The sequence below is a fragment of the Hipposideros armiger genome, unplaced genomic scaffold (genome assembly GCF_001890085.2).
Source record: "Hipposideros armiger isolate ML-2016 unplaced genomic scaffold, ASM189008v1 scaffold_37, whole genome shotgun sequence".
Lineage (NCBI taxonomy): Eukaryota > Metazoa > Chordata > Mammalia > Chiroptera > Hipposideridae > Hipposideros > Hipposideros armiger.
Window position 1 is genome coordinate 4,449,275 of NW_017731387.1, and position 12,174 is coordinate 4,461,448.

Genomic DNA, 12,174 nt, shown 5'->3' on the forward strand with positions numbered 1-12,174 from the left:
CCCCATGGCCCATTTGGCAGGATCTGCAGTGAGGACATCGAGTGCAGTGGGCTGACCATCCCCAAGGCTGTACAGTACCTGAGCTCCCAGGATGAGAAGTACCAGGCCATCGGGGCCTATTACATCCAGCATACCTGCTTCCAGGATGAATCAGCCAAGCAGCAGGTACCTAGCTGCACACCTTCCCCTGTCCCTAAGGGCCTGGGAGGGGCCTGGGTGCATCAGCCTGACCCTGCATGGAGAGATGGGGCATTTGCAGCTGGTCCCTTCTCACCCTGCCCCCCGTGCCACCCTCCCCAGCCCACCCCCGGCCGAGGAGTGTGCTCGGCATTGCTCAAGGTCAGAGCTGGCCAACTTAACCTCTGTGCAGAGCAAAGCCCTCTGGCTGAGTGGACATTTCTCAGGCTTGTTCCCTCCAGTGGTCAGTGTCACTTATGTGACAGTCATGGGTCAACAGAAATCCCCTTTCTCAAATTCCGCTAACCAACATGACTACTCCCCACCCCTTTTCTGTCTGTCTGTCTGTCTGTCTCCAAATCATGACCTCCTTTGCCTGGCACCCATGGCGGAAACCAGGGCTTGTCCCTGCCTCCCACGTTTGGCTGGCGGGGGCCACCCACTGGACTCTGCAGTTCAGCCCAAGGACGTAGGGCTATAAATGGGTTTTCTAGAGCCCGGGATTCATTTCCACTGAGGTCTCCACCGTAGGAGTAAGGGGTCCTGTGGGAGCCCCCTGTGTCTGTTTTGCTTTAAGATCTTCACGTGTGTTTATACCTATTTCTCCTTCAGGCCTCACCCGGAGGAGGGAGGTCAGGCTTGGGGGCAGGAGTGCCCCTCAGAGGGTCTCCACTAGGATGTGGGGGGTCGGGGTCTGAGTCCCCCCGTCTGGTCAGTTACTGTCACGTCCCACTGCTTGTTCACTTGGGTTGGCTTGCACGTTTCTGAACTGAAAGCCGACTCTTGGGCTGAGAGCGGTTGGTGCAGGTACCTCCCCTCCCTGACCGGGCGCCGTGGCACCTGTGTCCGCAGGTCTATCAGCTCGGGGGCATCTGCAAGCTGGTGGACCTCCTCCGCAGCCCCAACCAGAACGTGCAGCAGGCCACGGCCGGGGCCCTGCGGAACCTGGTCTTCCGTAGCACCACCAACAAGCTGGAGACCCGGAGGCAGGGTGGGATCCGTGAGGCCGTCAGCCTCCTGAGGAGAAGTGGCAGCGCCGAGACCCAGAAACAGCTGACCGGTAGGGGGCCCGGCGTGGAGAGCTGGTGGCGGGAGGCGGTGGCCCCAGGCAGGGTGTGGGCAGTCCCTGGGGCTGGGCCGGGCGCAGGCGCAGAGCTGGCCTCAGGCTAATGTCCGAGGTGACCGTGGCACCAGCGTGGCCAGGCTCACGGTGTCTAGATGGTGCCCCTGGGCATGGTGCACGCCCACAAGGGGTCAAGGTCTTTTGGAGGCTACTGGGCAAAGGGTGGAGGGCTGGTGTCCAGGCAGGACCCATGTCCAGCAGAGCCTGGGTTTTCGGGTGAAGAGGGGAGAGTAGGGCTGAAGCGACAGGGGCCAGCAGGTCTTCGGCACCCACGCGGGGTCCACCGAGCACGCTAAGCACTCAGAGTCACCAGGGGCCCTGGATTGGATGGGGCAGAGGACACCACGGACCGGGTAACAGGGATGGTATTTCTAGAGCGACTTTTAGGTGGAAAAAAAGAGAGCATTAGGAGATTGTGAGTGCTAAAATTCAGACTGAAAACCACTGGTCAGTCACTGCTTTATGATCACCTTCCATATGCATAATTTTGACCTCGGCAGAGAACTCGAGAAGCTCCCTGCCCCAGAGAACCTGCAGTCTGGTTGAGACACTGAGAAATGAGCTCAGAAAACAACGAGCCAGCAGATTTGAGGGGCCAGGTCTAGCGGGAAGGTGGCGTTTCCGTGGGCTCCATGGCTAGAGCGGGCTGGGTGGCTCCTCGGTCCTGGGGTCCTCCTGAGCCTGGCATGTGTTGGGTTGACTGTCCCACCCGCAGGGCTGCTCTGGAACCTGTCTTCCACCGACGAGCTGAAAGAAGAGCTCATTGCTGACGCCTTGCCTGTCCTGGCCGACCGCGTTGTCATCCCCTTCTCTGGCTGCGACGGCAACAGCAACCTGGCCCGGGAGACTGTGGACCCCGAGGTGTTCTTCAACACCACGGGCTGCCTGAGGTGAGCGCAGAGGGCGTGCGGGGTCCTTTCACCCCAGCCCGGGCCCTCCCTTCCCCAGTCAACCTCCTCTGAGGGACCGAGCCGACTTTGTTAGGAATCTGAGTGGAGATCTGAATATCCAAACTGGTTCAACCATTCCCCTGCCCACCCCCACCTTCCACCCCCGAAAACATGCATTTCTTGTACTGTCTTGAAGAGCGTGCTTTTAGACAAAAAGTCCATGGATTGGCTGCTAATGAGTCACTTCCCGGCTGTGGTGCTCAAGCCCTTTCCCATAGTCACTGGCGTGAAGATGGCTCTGCTTTGCCCAGTGTCCCGAGTTCCTCACCAGGGTGTGGCGGAGCCCCTGGGGGGTGGGCGGGGCCTGGGTGTGTTCGTTCCAGGACAGGTTTACAAGCTGGGAGCGGGAGCTGGTCCTGAGGTGGAGCAAATCCCTGTGGGGTCACACCTGGCTCTAAGGGGTTTGTCTTCCCAAGTCCTGGGAGCCCTCCCCAGAATGGGGTGCCGTTGGCATGGGCCTCTGTCTCAGCTGTGTCCCTCCTCCCTGCCAGCCTCCAGCAGCACCTCAGGAAACAGGGAGGCCAGGGAGATGAAAAGCCGGGGTAATTAAGGCCTTTATGGGGCTGCAGGGCTGCCCAGGCATAGGGTCCCGGGCTGCTGGGGGGCGGGGAGAAGACAGCTCCCCTGGGAAGGGGGCCCCTGGCTCCTCTCCCAGATCCAGTGCCCAGCCCCTGCACCCCACAGGGAGAGCCGGGGCAGACAGGAGCTTCCAGCCCCTGTTCCACAAGTGCCCACAAGGGCAGGTGTGTGCCTGGGCTGCCAGCTGCCCTGGAGCCACTGGGCATCATAAAATTATGGCAGGTGGACTCAGTGGGCAGGTAGAGAGGTGAAGCGAGCTGCGTTCCAGCCAGACGCCCTCTGCCCCCAGCCGCGCTCAGGGCTGCCGGGCCCGCTGCGTGGTCGGCCCTTCCTCACTCCCCATTCCTTTCCTCTGCCGCCTACGTCACACCTCCAACCTCCACCTGTCCCCTCTGCCCGTTTACCCCCACCTGCTGTGCCCTGCGTGTCCCCCACTGTCCTCCTCTGTCCCCCACCCCTGTCCCTGCCCCCTTCCCCTCACCCCTGCCTCTCTGCCCTCCGTCAGGAACCTGAGCTCTGCGGACGCAGGACGTCAGACCATGCGAAACTACACGGGGCTCATTGACGCCCTCATGGCCTATGTCCAGAACTGCGTGGCAGCCAGCCGCTGTGACGACAAGGTGAGAGCGTGGCCCCAGGGGGCACCTCCACTGGAGGTGACAACAGGGCCTCAGGACAGAGCCTGTTCCCTGTCTGCTCAGCCTGGTCCCAGTGGGCACCGTGCCTTCCTGCTCTGGAGGGAAACCCCCGTACCTGTGTAACCCAGACCCCGGGAGGCAGATCCCTCAGGCCCAAACGTTAGGAGTTGCTCGTTAGGAGCACAAATCTGCCGCCCAAACCCCAGACTGCTTCCCTAGAGGAAAACGGCGGGTCTCAGGGAGCCGTGCTGTGGGGTCCCCTGTTCACGTGGGATGGGCCAGCACCTTGCTGTTGGAGGCTGGGGACCAGCCACGAAAAGAGGGACTGGAGGGGACATGGGGTTTGATGGCGTTTGGACCTGCAGATGTCAGGGCTGCTCCTGACGGTGTGTGCGCCAGGCTGGAAGACATGTCTTCCGAATGCCCAGCCTGACCACGGGCACGCTGGCCACAGCAGAGGAACTCACCTCTGTCCATTGTCCTACTAAGTGCTAGGCTCCATGATAGGTACGTTCCACGTGTAATCTTCCTATAGCCCAGAAGTAGGGGACTTCAGACCCATTTTACAGCTGGAGAGCGTGAGGCCCAGAAAGGTGGAGCCAGTCTCTCTGCTCACAGCGGCAGGAAATGATGGGACCGGGTTCCGATCCAGGTTCTGGGCGATTGCTCCGGTCCGTGGTGGGGGCAGCCGGATGTGCCTGGCCTTCCATGAGTGAGGCAGGGAGTGGCCCCGGGGCCGGGCAGCTGCTCAGGCGCGTGCTCTGCTTGTCCCCCAGTCCGTGGAGAACTGCATGTGCGTCCTGCATAACCTCTCCTACCGCCTGGACGCGGAGGTGCCCACCCGGTACCGCCAGCTGGAGTACAACACCCGTAACGCCTACACGGAGAAGTCCTCTACCGGCTGCTTTAGCAACAAGAGCGACAAGATGGTGGTGAGCAGGTCCCGGCCGCCCTGTCCTCTCTGCCCCGCGGGAGCCTGGAGCCAGCCCCGGGGGACAAGCCCGGTCCCAGCCGCGGTCCGGCGAGCCTGCTGCCCTCTGGGAGCTGGGCAGAGAGCCGTCCCTCACACAGACAAGGAATCTGTATGTGGGGAGCCGCCCCGGAGGTCCCCAGGTCTATCTCCCTGCAGGTCTCATTCCTCCGTCCTGTGTAACTGCTAAGGTGTCCCCATCGTCCCCCTTACTCCTGAGGATTTGGGGTAGCCAGGAGGCTAACCCTCTCTGGCCCGGTTCCCTCTGCCTCCTGAGCCACCCTGGTTCTCCAACAAGCAGGGAGGGGGCAGAGGCCCGGCTTCCTCCACTGGCACAGCTGTGCAGGTCAGGCCCTGGACCACCCTCTGTGCCCAGGGTGGGTCAAGCTCCCACTCGGGGAAGGAAACAGGAAATCATGGGGTGAGACCCAAAAGCAGCCTCGCGCAGCTGGAAGGTTTGAGCCGAGGATGGCCACACTTCCCAAGAGCCCGAGAGGCTCCCTGTCCCTCGGACACGGCTGGTCCCTCGGTCACTCTTGCAGCCGCCTCAGCGAGGAAAGGGGCTCGTGCAGGTGCCAGGAGCCAGGAGCGTGCCTGGGTTCGGTCCCCTCAGAGGCTCCCTGGTGACCTGCCCTTTGTCCTCAGAACAACAACTACGACTGCCCGCTCCCGGAGGAAGAAACCAACCCCAAGGGCAGCAGCTGGTTGTACCACTCGGACGCCATCCGCACCTATCTGAACCTCATGGGCAAAAGCAAGAAAGATGCCACGCTGGAGGCCTGTGCCGGGGCCCTGCAGAACCTGACCGCCAGCAAGGGGCTGGTGAGCAAGGGGCCCCCCATCCCGCCCGCACCCCTCCTCCCGCCCGCCCCGTGTCCCCAGCTGCCCCGTGAAAGAGAAAAAGTGTGGGGTGTCTCTGTGGGATTCCTGGCCTCCTCCCCTCCACGGGGCCTGAGGAGCCACTGGCTGGGTCCTCACTCGGTCCTTCTGTCCAGATGTCCAACGGCATGAGCCAGTTGATTGGGCTCAAGGAAAAAGGCTTGCCACAGATCGCCCGTCTCCTGCAATCGGGCAACTCTGACGTGGTGCGTTCCGGGGCCTCCCTGCTCAGCAACATGTCCCGCCACCCGGCACTGCACAGAGTGATGGGTGAGTGTCAGCTCGGCGCCAGGCCACCCCTCCCCTCTAGGCAGGACTCCCGCAGACCCTGCCTTCCACAGGCTGCTGGAAGGTCACCCCCTAACCACTCCCCAGGGTGAGCGTTAGGGACGGGAAGCTCAGAGGTACGAAGGGACAGGTCACCCGGGATGAACAGCAGGTGTGCGAGGTCCCGTCTGGGCCCCACGCCCTGAGTAGGTGCTGGAACGGGGCCTCGAGGGGCCGCCTTGCTCGGAGCCTGGCTGACGGCAGTTGGTGCTGTGGCCCCTCTCTGCCTCGGTCACTGACCCCGTGCGTTCTCTCCTTTCCCTCCCAGGGAACCAGGTGTTCCCTGAGGTGACCAGACTCCTCACCAGCCACACTGGTAACACCAGCAACTCAGAGGACATCCTGTCCTCGGTCTGCTACACCGTGAGGAACCTGATGGCCTCCCAGCCGCAGATGGCCCGGCAGTACTTCTCCAGTGGCATGATCAACAACATCATCAACCTGGGCCGCAGCAGGTGGGTGGGAAGGGGCGGCCCCAGCCCTGCCCCACAGCGCAGCCCCCACCCTGCACAGCAGGCAGCCCTGCACCTCTCTGAGAAGGCGCAAACGTGGGGCTGTAACGGTGCCCCGGGTGGAGAAGGGGAGGCTTGACGGCAGAAGCCCAGGGCGCCTGCAGCCAGGCCCCAGGGCAGCGCACTTCTCATCAGGGACACCAGGGGACAGAGTTCTCAGAGGGCCGGCAGGAGGCGGGAGCAGCTGACCCAGGGTGTGGGCGCTTTATTCTGCTCGTGGGGCTCCCTCCTCCCAGGACAAGGGCTGGGGGGGCCGGCATGGAGAACATGTTCCCTTCATGGCCCCCGAGAACAGTCCTGGGGAACCTCCAGGTGGCAGGGGCGTGGGGTTGTCCCCTCTGTGTAGCGTGACCAGCCCTAGGCTGAAGGCAGCTCCTGTCTCGTGCACCCCCGGGGTCCCCCCAGACCTGGGGGTGAGGGTGGGAGGAGGAGGGCCTGTTCTCATGCCTCCCAGAGCCTCACCCACAAATGAACTTCCCACCTGCCCAGTGCGTCACCCAAGGCCGCAGAAGCTGCCCGGCTCCTCCTGTCTGACATGTGGTCCTGCAAGGAGCTGCAGAGTATCCTCAGACAGGTAAGGCCCACCCCTGTACCCTGCTGGGAGGCTCCCCCACATTTTCCCTGCGTGAACCAAGTCCAAGTGGACAGAGAAGGGACGGGCACAATGCCTGCCCCCCCCCACCCACACACACACACACACACACACACACAGAGCCAGAGCTCAGGGACATGCGTGCAGGACACTGAGTGTGACAGCCTCTGAGAGCATCTGAGCACAGGGGACACAGGGAACCGGGGGCACATGTCAGAGGCCTAGGGCGGGAACTGCCAGGAGCAGACGGACAAGCAGGGCGGGCAAAAGGCACTTGGCTCCTTTGGGGTGTGATGTGCACACTGGCCGGAGAGCTGGGTTTGGGCTGGATTTCTGACCCCTTCAACTTCAGCCCAGAGAGCTTGAGGGTTTGCCGTTGGCACTGGGGAGCCACTGGGGGTTTTGAGAGGAGGGCTTCGTGATGAAGGCAACACTAGGCAGAGTCCTGCCACACCAGTGTGGGGGCCGAGAGGACCGAGAGAAGGGCAGCGAACAGTCTTCCAGCCTGATTTTGGTTGTCGTTCTGTTTAAAGAGTGATGCGTGCTCGCTTAAATCCTCACGCCGTGATCGGATTCCTGCAAAGGCAGGACGAAACTTCACACGGGCTGGTGGGAGTCCCGACACCTCTCGGTGACTCCCGGGTTAATGGCCTTGTGTTTGGGCCCTGACACACATCCTCAGCGTGTCCCGAGGGCTGTGGCCCGAGGCCGAGGACGCTCTGGGTGGCTGGGTCCCCGTGTGTTTCACATGGTGGCCGTCTGTCTCCTTGCAGCAAGGTTTCGACAGGAACATGCTGGGATCCTTAGCCGGGGCCAACAGCCTCAGGAACTTCACCTCCCGATTCTAAGAGGAGGCTGCCCAACCAAGTTCAGCTTGCAGGTAAGAAGGGCCCACCCCCCAGGACCCCTGTGGCAGCCGCAGCCAGTCTCAGAGAGAGGGGCCAGGCCTGCGCTCCCCAGGGACACAGCATCCTTGGGTATAGCAGACGGCCTGGCTCTGCAGACACAAGGGCTGTGAGGACAGCTGTGCAGGCTGCTTGGCCAGGGTGCCGTGGGCCGGCCCACCACAGGACCTCAGGCATGTGCAATGTCCTGGTAGCGCCAGCAGGCCGGAGGTCTGGGCAGAGCTGCTGGGCACAGCCGTGCAGGTTGCACACTGCACAAGCCAGGTCACGCCATTCACACGGGCTACGGTGTGGACAGCTGCCTGCAGTATGTCACTCTGGGTTTGGGCACCCACTGCCCACTCCTTACCCTTTCTACAGCCCACGTCCCAGTCTCTGCCCATGCCTAGTGTGGACAAGCTTATTTCCAGCGGATGATTCTAGGGACCAAAAACTCAGAACCAGTGTGTATGACAAAGGCTGGCGAGCCTCAGCTTTCGTTCGAATCACCTGGGGTGCTTGCTGACACGCACTCCTGGCCCAGCCCCAGCACTTCTGACTCACAGTGGGAAATGCACTCGTAGACAAGCGTGCCACGCGTTTCCGACACAGGGAAGCCAAGGACCACACTTAGACACGCAAACCAGACGCTGTCAGTCTTAGAGAGGGTCACCAGAGGCAGCCCCAGGGTGGAGCCTCTGCAGAGAGCCAGGGTGAGGGCAGGACCACCTGAGCTGAAGCCCCGGTGACCTGCCAGCAGCCCGACACCTGAGGAGGGTCCTGGTGGGGAGAGGACTGTATCTGTGGTCCAGGTGAAGGTTTAATCAAACTTCAGACTCCGTCTCCTGGCGGACGAGGATCAGCCTGAGGACCAAAAAGGAGAGAAGTAAACTCAGCAGATTCCAAATGCACCATCTAAGTGCTCAGCGCTGGGCGTGCAGCGTGTGGGTGGGACGGCGGGGTGGGCATGGCAGTGAGAGAGCTGACACACTCAGACGCTACGGAAGCTCCCTAGAATGTGTCGGAGGGTCCAGGCTCAGGCCAGCGCACCTCGGGGCAGACGTGGTGGGGAGGGGGTGACAGCATCGCTGGAGCTGCCGGCGTGCCTGCGTCTCGCTAACGGGAGGGCTCCCTGTTTTTCAGAAATGGTACGACCCCTCGGAGGAGACCTCAAGCCCGGCTGGAGGGTTATTCTGTCCACCTATGCAGTATTTGGAAACGTTCAAAGCAACTGAGAACAAACCTAAAAACTGTGGATGATGGAAATATTTTTAGAATCTTTTTTCCCCCCCTTGGGAGAATTGGCAAGCAATGGGGGGTAGGGGAGGGGAGGGGGGACCTTTCTTGAGTTAAAGGGATTTTTTTTCTGATGTCAATACTTCCTCTGCTGAGAAATGGAATATATATATATGTGTGTGTGTGTGTATAGTGTAAGTGTGTGCATGTGCACCCGTGCGTGTGTGCCTGAGCGCCTAAAGTGTTGACCACAGACTGCAAAAAGCTAGGCTGGCTGTCTGACTGCAGCTCGTAGGTGGTGAAAATGCTTCTTAAGCAAAGGCGAGTACATGTGCTTGGTTAGCTGCCCCTACTTCCCGAAATGTACGTGCCGGGGCGGGGGCCTCCCAGGATCCTGCAGGGGCCAACCTCCCCACTTCAGAGGCGCTTTCCAGGAAGGGAGGTCAGCCAGGGCGGGGAGGTCGCGTGTCTACGGGCAGTCCAGCTGTCCGATAACGCCGCCCTTCCCGAGGTGCCCCGGGGACTGCGCTGGACACAGCAGGGACAGTCACGCTAACTCTGCGACACGAGGTCTGTCCCGGAGAGAGGGGCCCTCCGTGTCCTCGGCTGTGTGCCCGGCAGAGCAGGCGCAGCCTGTAACTGTAGTTATGGTCCTCAGGGGGCTGGTAATCCACCTGTTGCAGGAGAAAGATGACAAAATGGCGCTCCAAGCCCAAGAGCTGTTCAGGGAATGGCTGTTTGGTCTTCACATTCCCTGGGGTAGGGGGACAGGCTGGGGCTGGGCAGGGACCTCCTGCAGCCTCAGTGGGACATGGGCCATTTGGAAATTGACCGGGAGGGTGCTTCCCACCACGCTCGTGGGACTGGGAGACTCAAGGGAGGGCGCGTTTGGGTCCCAGGACTTGGAGGAAGGGCGTTCGGGTAGACCAGCCAAGGGGACGGTCCTGTGAGGCCACCAGCAAGCCCGCGCCCCAGCCAGAGGCTGTCCCCACCTTCCCCTGAACCCCAGCCGTCCTGTCTCCACTCTCCTTGTGAAACCACAGGGGTGGTGATCAAACACGTCCGTCCCGGGGACCAGCCACACCCGAGACCCCTGCCTCGTGCGCTTCAGATGAGAAGCGGCGCGAGGGCCTCCTGAGAGAAGCTTGCTGTAAATAGCCCTCCGCGTGTTGTGCAGATGCAGCCGGCGCAGGTGCCCAGGCCTTCCCGTCCCAGCCCCATGGCCGTGCTGGCACTGTCAGCATTAAGTGGCACAACCGCCTGGCCTGTGCCCCTCACCCCTCCTCCTCCTCGAGGTCTGCTGCCCCCCTGCTCCCCAATACGACCCCACTCTGACCCCAGCAGTCAGAATGGAAAACCGCCTTCTGGACTGAGGATGTGCCTGTTAAGATGTGCCCCCTGAGACAGGCCTGCGAGGACCGCCCTTCAAGCAGCGTCCTCGGTGCTGTGAATCTGACACCCCCCCCCATGCCGCCCGCCACGCTTTGCTCATGACAAAGGTCCCGGCTCACCCCTCTCAGGGCCCACATGTGACCCTGGTCCCACCAGGATGTCCTGGAAGAGGGTTTCGGGATGACTACCGGCCCGACATCGAGGCCCAGAGGAATTTATTTCTTGAAAAAAACGTGTGGAGTCCCAGTTTGTACCGGGGAGTGTGCCTCACAGCACTCAGGACACATGGACAGAGAGACCACAGCCCTGTCCTCATGCGCTGACCTTCTCCTGAAGGACAGGGGCGACGGGGGTGGGGGGCCTGGCGCTGGGGGCCGCCGTGTGAGAGGACTATCTAGTCTAGTCGAAGGTGGACAGTTAGGCCAGGCCTGATTTTGGCAACCTCTCTCGTGTCTCCTGAGACTGGCCAGCGGGGCCTGTCGCCTGGCCTAGGACCCATGCCTATCACTTTGGAAGAGGCAAAACCGAGAGGGGCCTGAGGGTGCATGTGCTGAGCAGGGGAGCGGGGTGCTGGCTTTGCATAGCTGGGGCGCGTCGATGAATTTTAAGCCCACGTTGGCCTCACGCTCAGGGTAGACACCCGAGACAAGGCGCTCCAGCCTGGGGCCAAGTGAGAAGGACACAGGGTCTCAGGCCCCCCCGATGCCCTGACCCCAGGCCTCCTGGGCTTTGGACAGACCCAGGCACTGGCCACCAGCCCTGTCCAGTGGATGCCAGGCCAGCAGCGCAGCAGTGAGTCCAGGGACTCAGGAGGCGGTGACATGCTGTTGTCCACCTGAGAGCCTGGCTGAGAGGTGGACGGCTGAGCCGGCGACGGCTGAGGCTGTGAGCTGGGCAGCAGATGCTGTGAAGTGTCCGGGAACCCCTTGTGCCTGCGCCATGTCTGTGTAAGAGCTTTGTACTGGCCAGGCCCAGTTTGCCTGTGTCATATGCTATGTACTCGCTTTTTTTGGAGCTAGAGGAAGTCAATAAATTGCTGGCATTTCTTTGAACTTTTCCAAGCAGTGGATTATTTGGGGTGCTGTTGAAGAATGAAGGGCTGCTCACTTCCTTCCAGGACCCCCTCTTACTGAGACCCTGGACCAGGCGCGGACTGAGAGTGCCACCCTGGGGGAGGGACGCCACCACTCAGACACCTGCTCGCGTCCTCGCAGCAGCTCTGTGAACCTTACAAACAACTCAAGTGAGGCTTGGGAAGGGAGCAAATACGCCCAACGTCACACGGCCCTGTAAAGGGAACAGCCACCCCCTGCAAGGCCACCCAAGCCAACCTCAAGGTTGTAAAAGGAACAAGTGCCTTCTTCCTGGTCCCATATGGGGTATTTGGGGACGTGGAGGGCCTGGTCTCCAGAGGCTCATAAGAGACAAAACATACACGTGGACCTTTCTGGACATAACTGCCGAGGGCCATCGGCAGGGCCACCGGGGCGGAGGAGGTCGGTGGTGCGTGGAGAGGGAACGGGGGGGGGCGCTTTCCCAACCCCGGAGGGTGCTCACTGGCTGGGCCTCTCTGCAGAGCCCATGGCCCTGACTTGCTGGGACGCCCCTCAGTTTGGTAACGGTCAGGAGGTCTGAGAAGCCGCGGCGGAGGGGCTGAGCCTTGGCCCAGGGGAGGAAGATGGCCTGTCCGTGGCCTGGATGTTAATCCACAGGGCCCGGGGCCTCGGGAAATGTTTTAAGAACGTGAATTGGTTCCAAAAATCATATATTGGCTTCACATTACAAACTTAAAATCGATAAATGTGTCATTGGTAAGCTTTCATTCAAATGGCGTATCTTAATGAAATTAAGCTGTTTTGATTTAAATTAGTGAAAAAGCACAGAAGTTCAATGTGTGCCGCTCTGTGGGTCTTCG

At 61.3% G+C, this 12,174-nt stretch overlaps 1 protein-coding gene across 12 annotated transcripts in view; it reads left to right on the forward strand.

Annotated features, from left to right (window-relative positions):
* The window catches only part of PKP1 (plakophilin 1), a 42,599-nt gene extending 33,654 nt beyond the window's left edge, over positions 1-8,945 (forward strand). For all 12 annotated transcript variants that reach the window (XM_019637978.1, XM_019637976.1, XM_019637979.1 and 9 more), the window contains 11 exons: positions 21-165; positions 1,030-1,237; positions 2,016-2,190; positions 3,335-3,449; positions 4,244-4,399; positions 5,083-5,259; positions 5,433-5,586; positions 5,912-6,098; positions 6,645-6,729; positions 7,521-7,627; positions 8,775-8,945. In XM_019637978.1, the coding sequence (XP_019493523.1) occupies positions 21-165; positions 1,030-1,237; positions 2,016-2,190; positions 3,335-3,449; positions 4,244-4,399; positions 5,083-5,259; positions 5,433-5,586; positions 5,912-6,098; positions 6,645-6,729; positions 7,521-7,595 (1,477 nt within the window). In that variant the 3' untranslated portion in view covers positions 7,596-7,627; positions 8,775-8,945. The remainder of the gene's footprint in view (positions 1-20; positions 166-1,029; positions 1,238-2,015; positions 2,191-3,334; positions 3,450-4,243; positions 4,400-5,082; positions 5,260-5,432; positions 5,587-5,911; positions 6,099-6,644; positions 6,730-7,520; positions 7,628-8,774) is intronic.
* Positions 8,946-12,174: the final 3,229 nt, after the last annotated feature.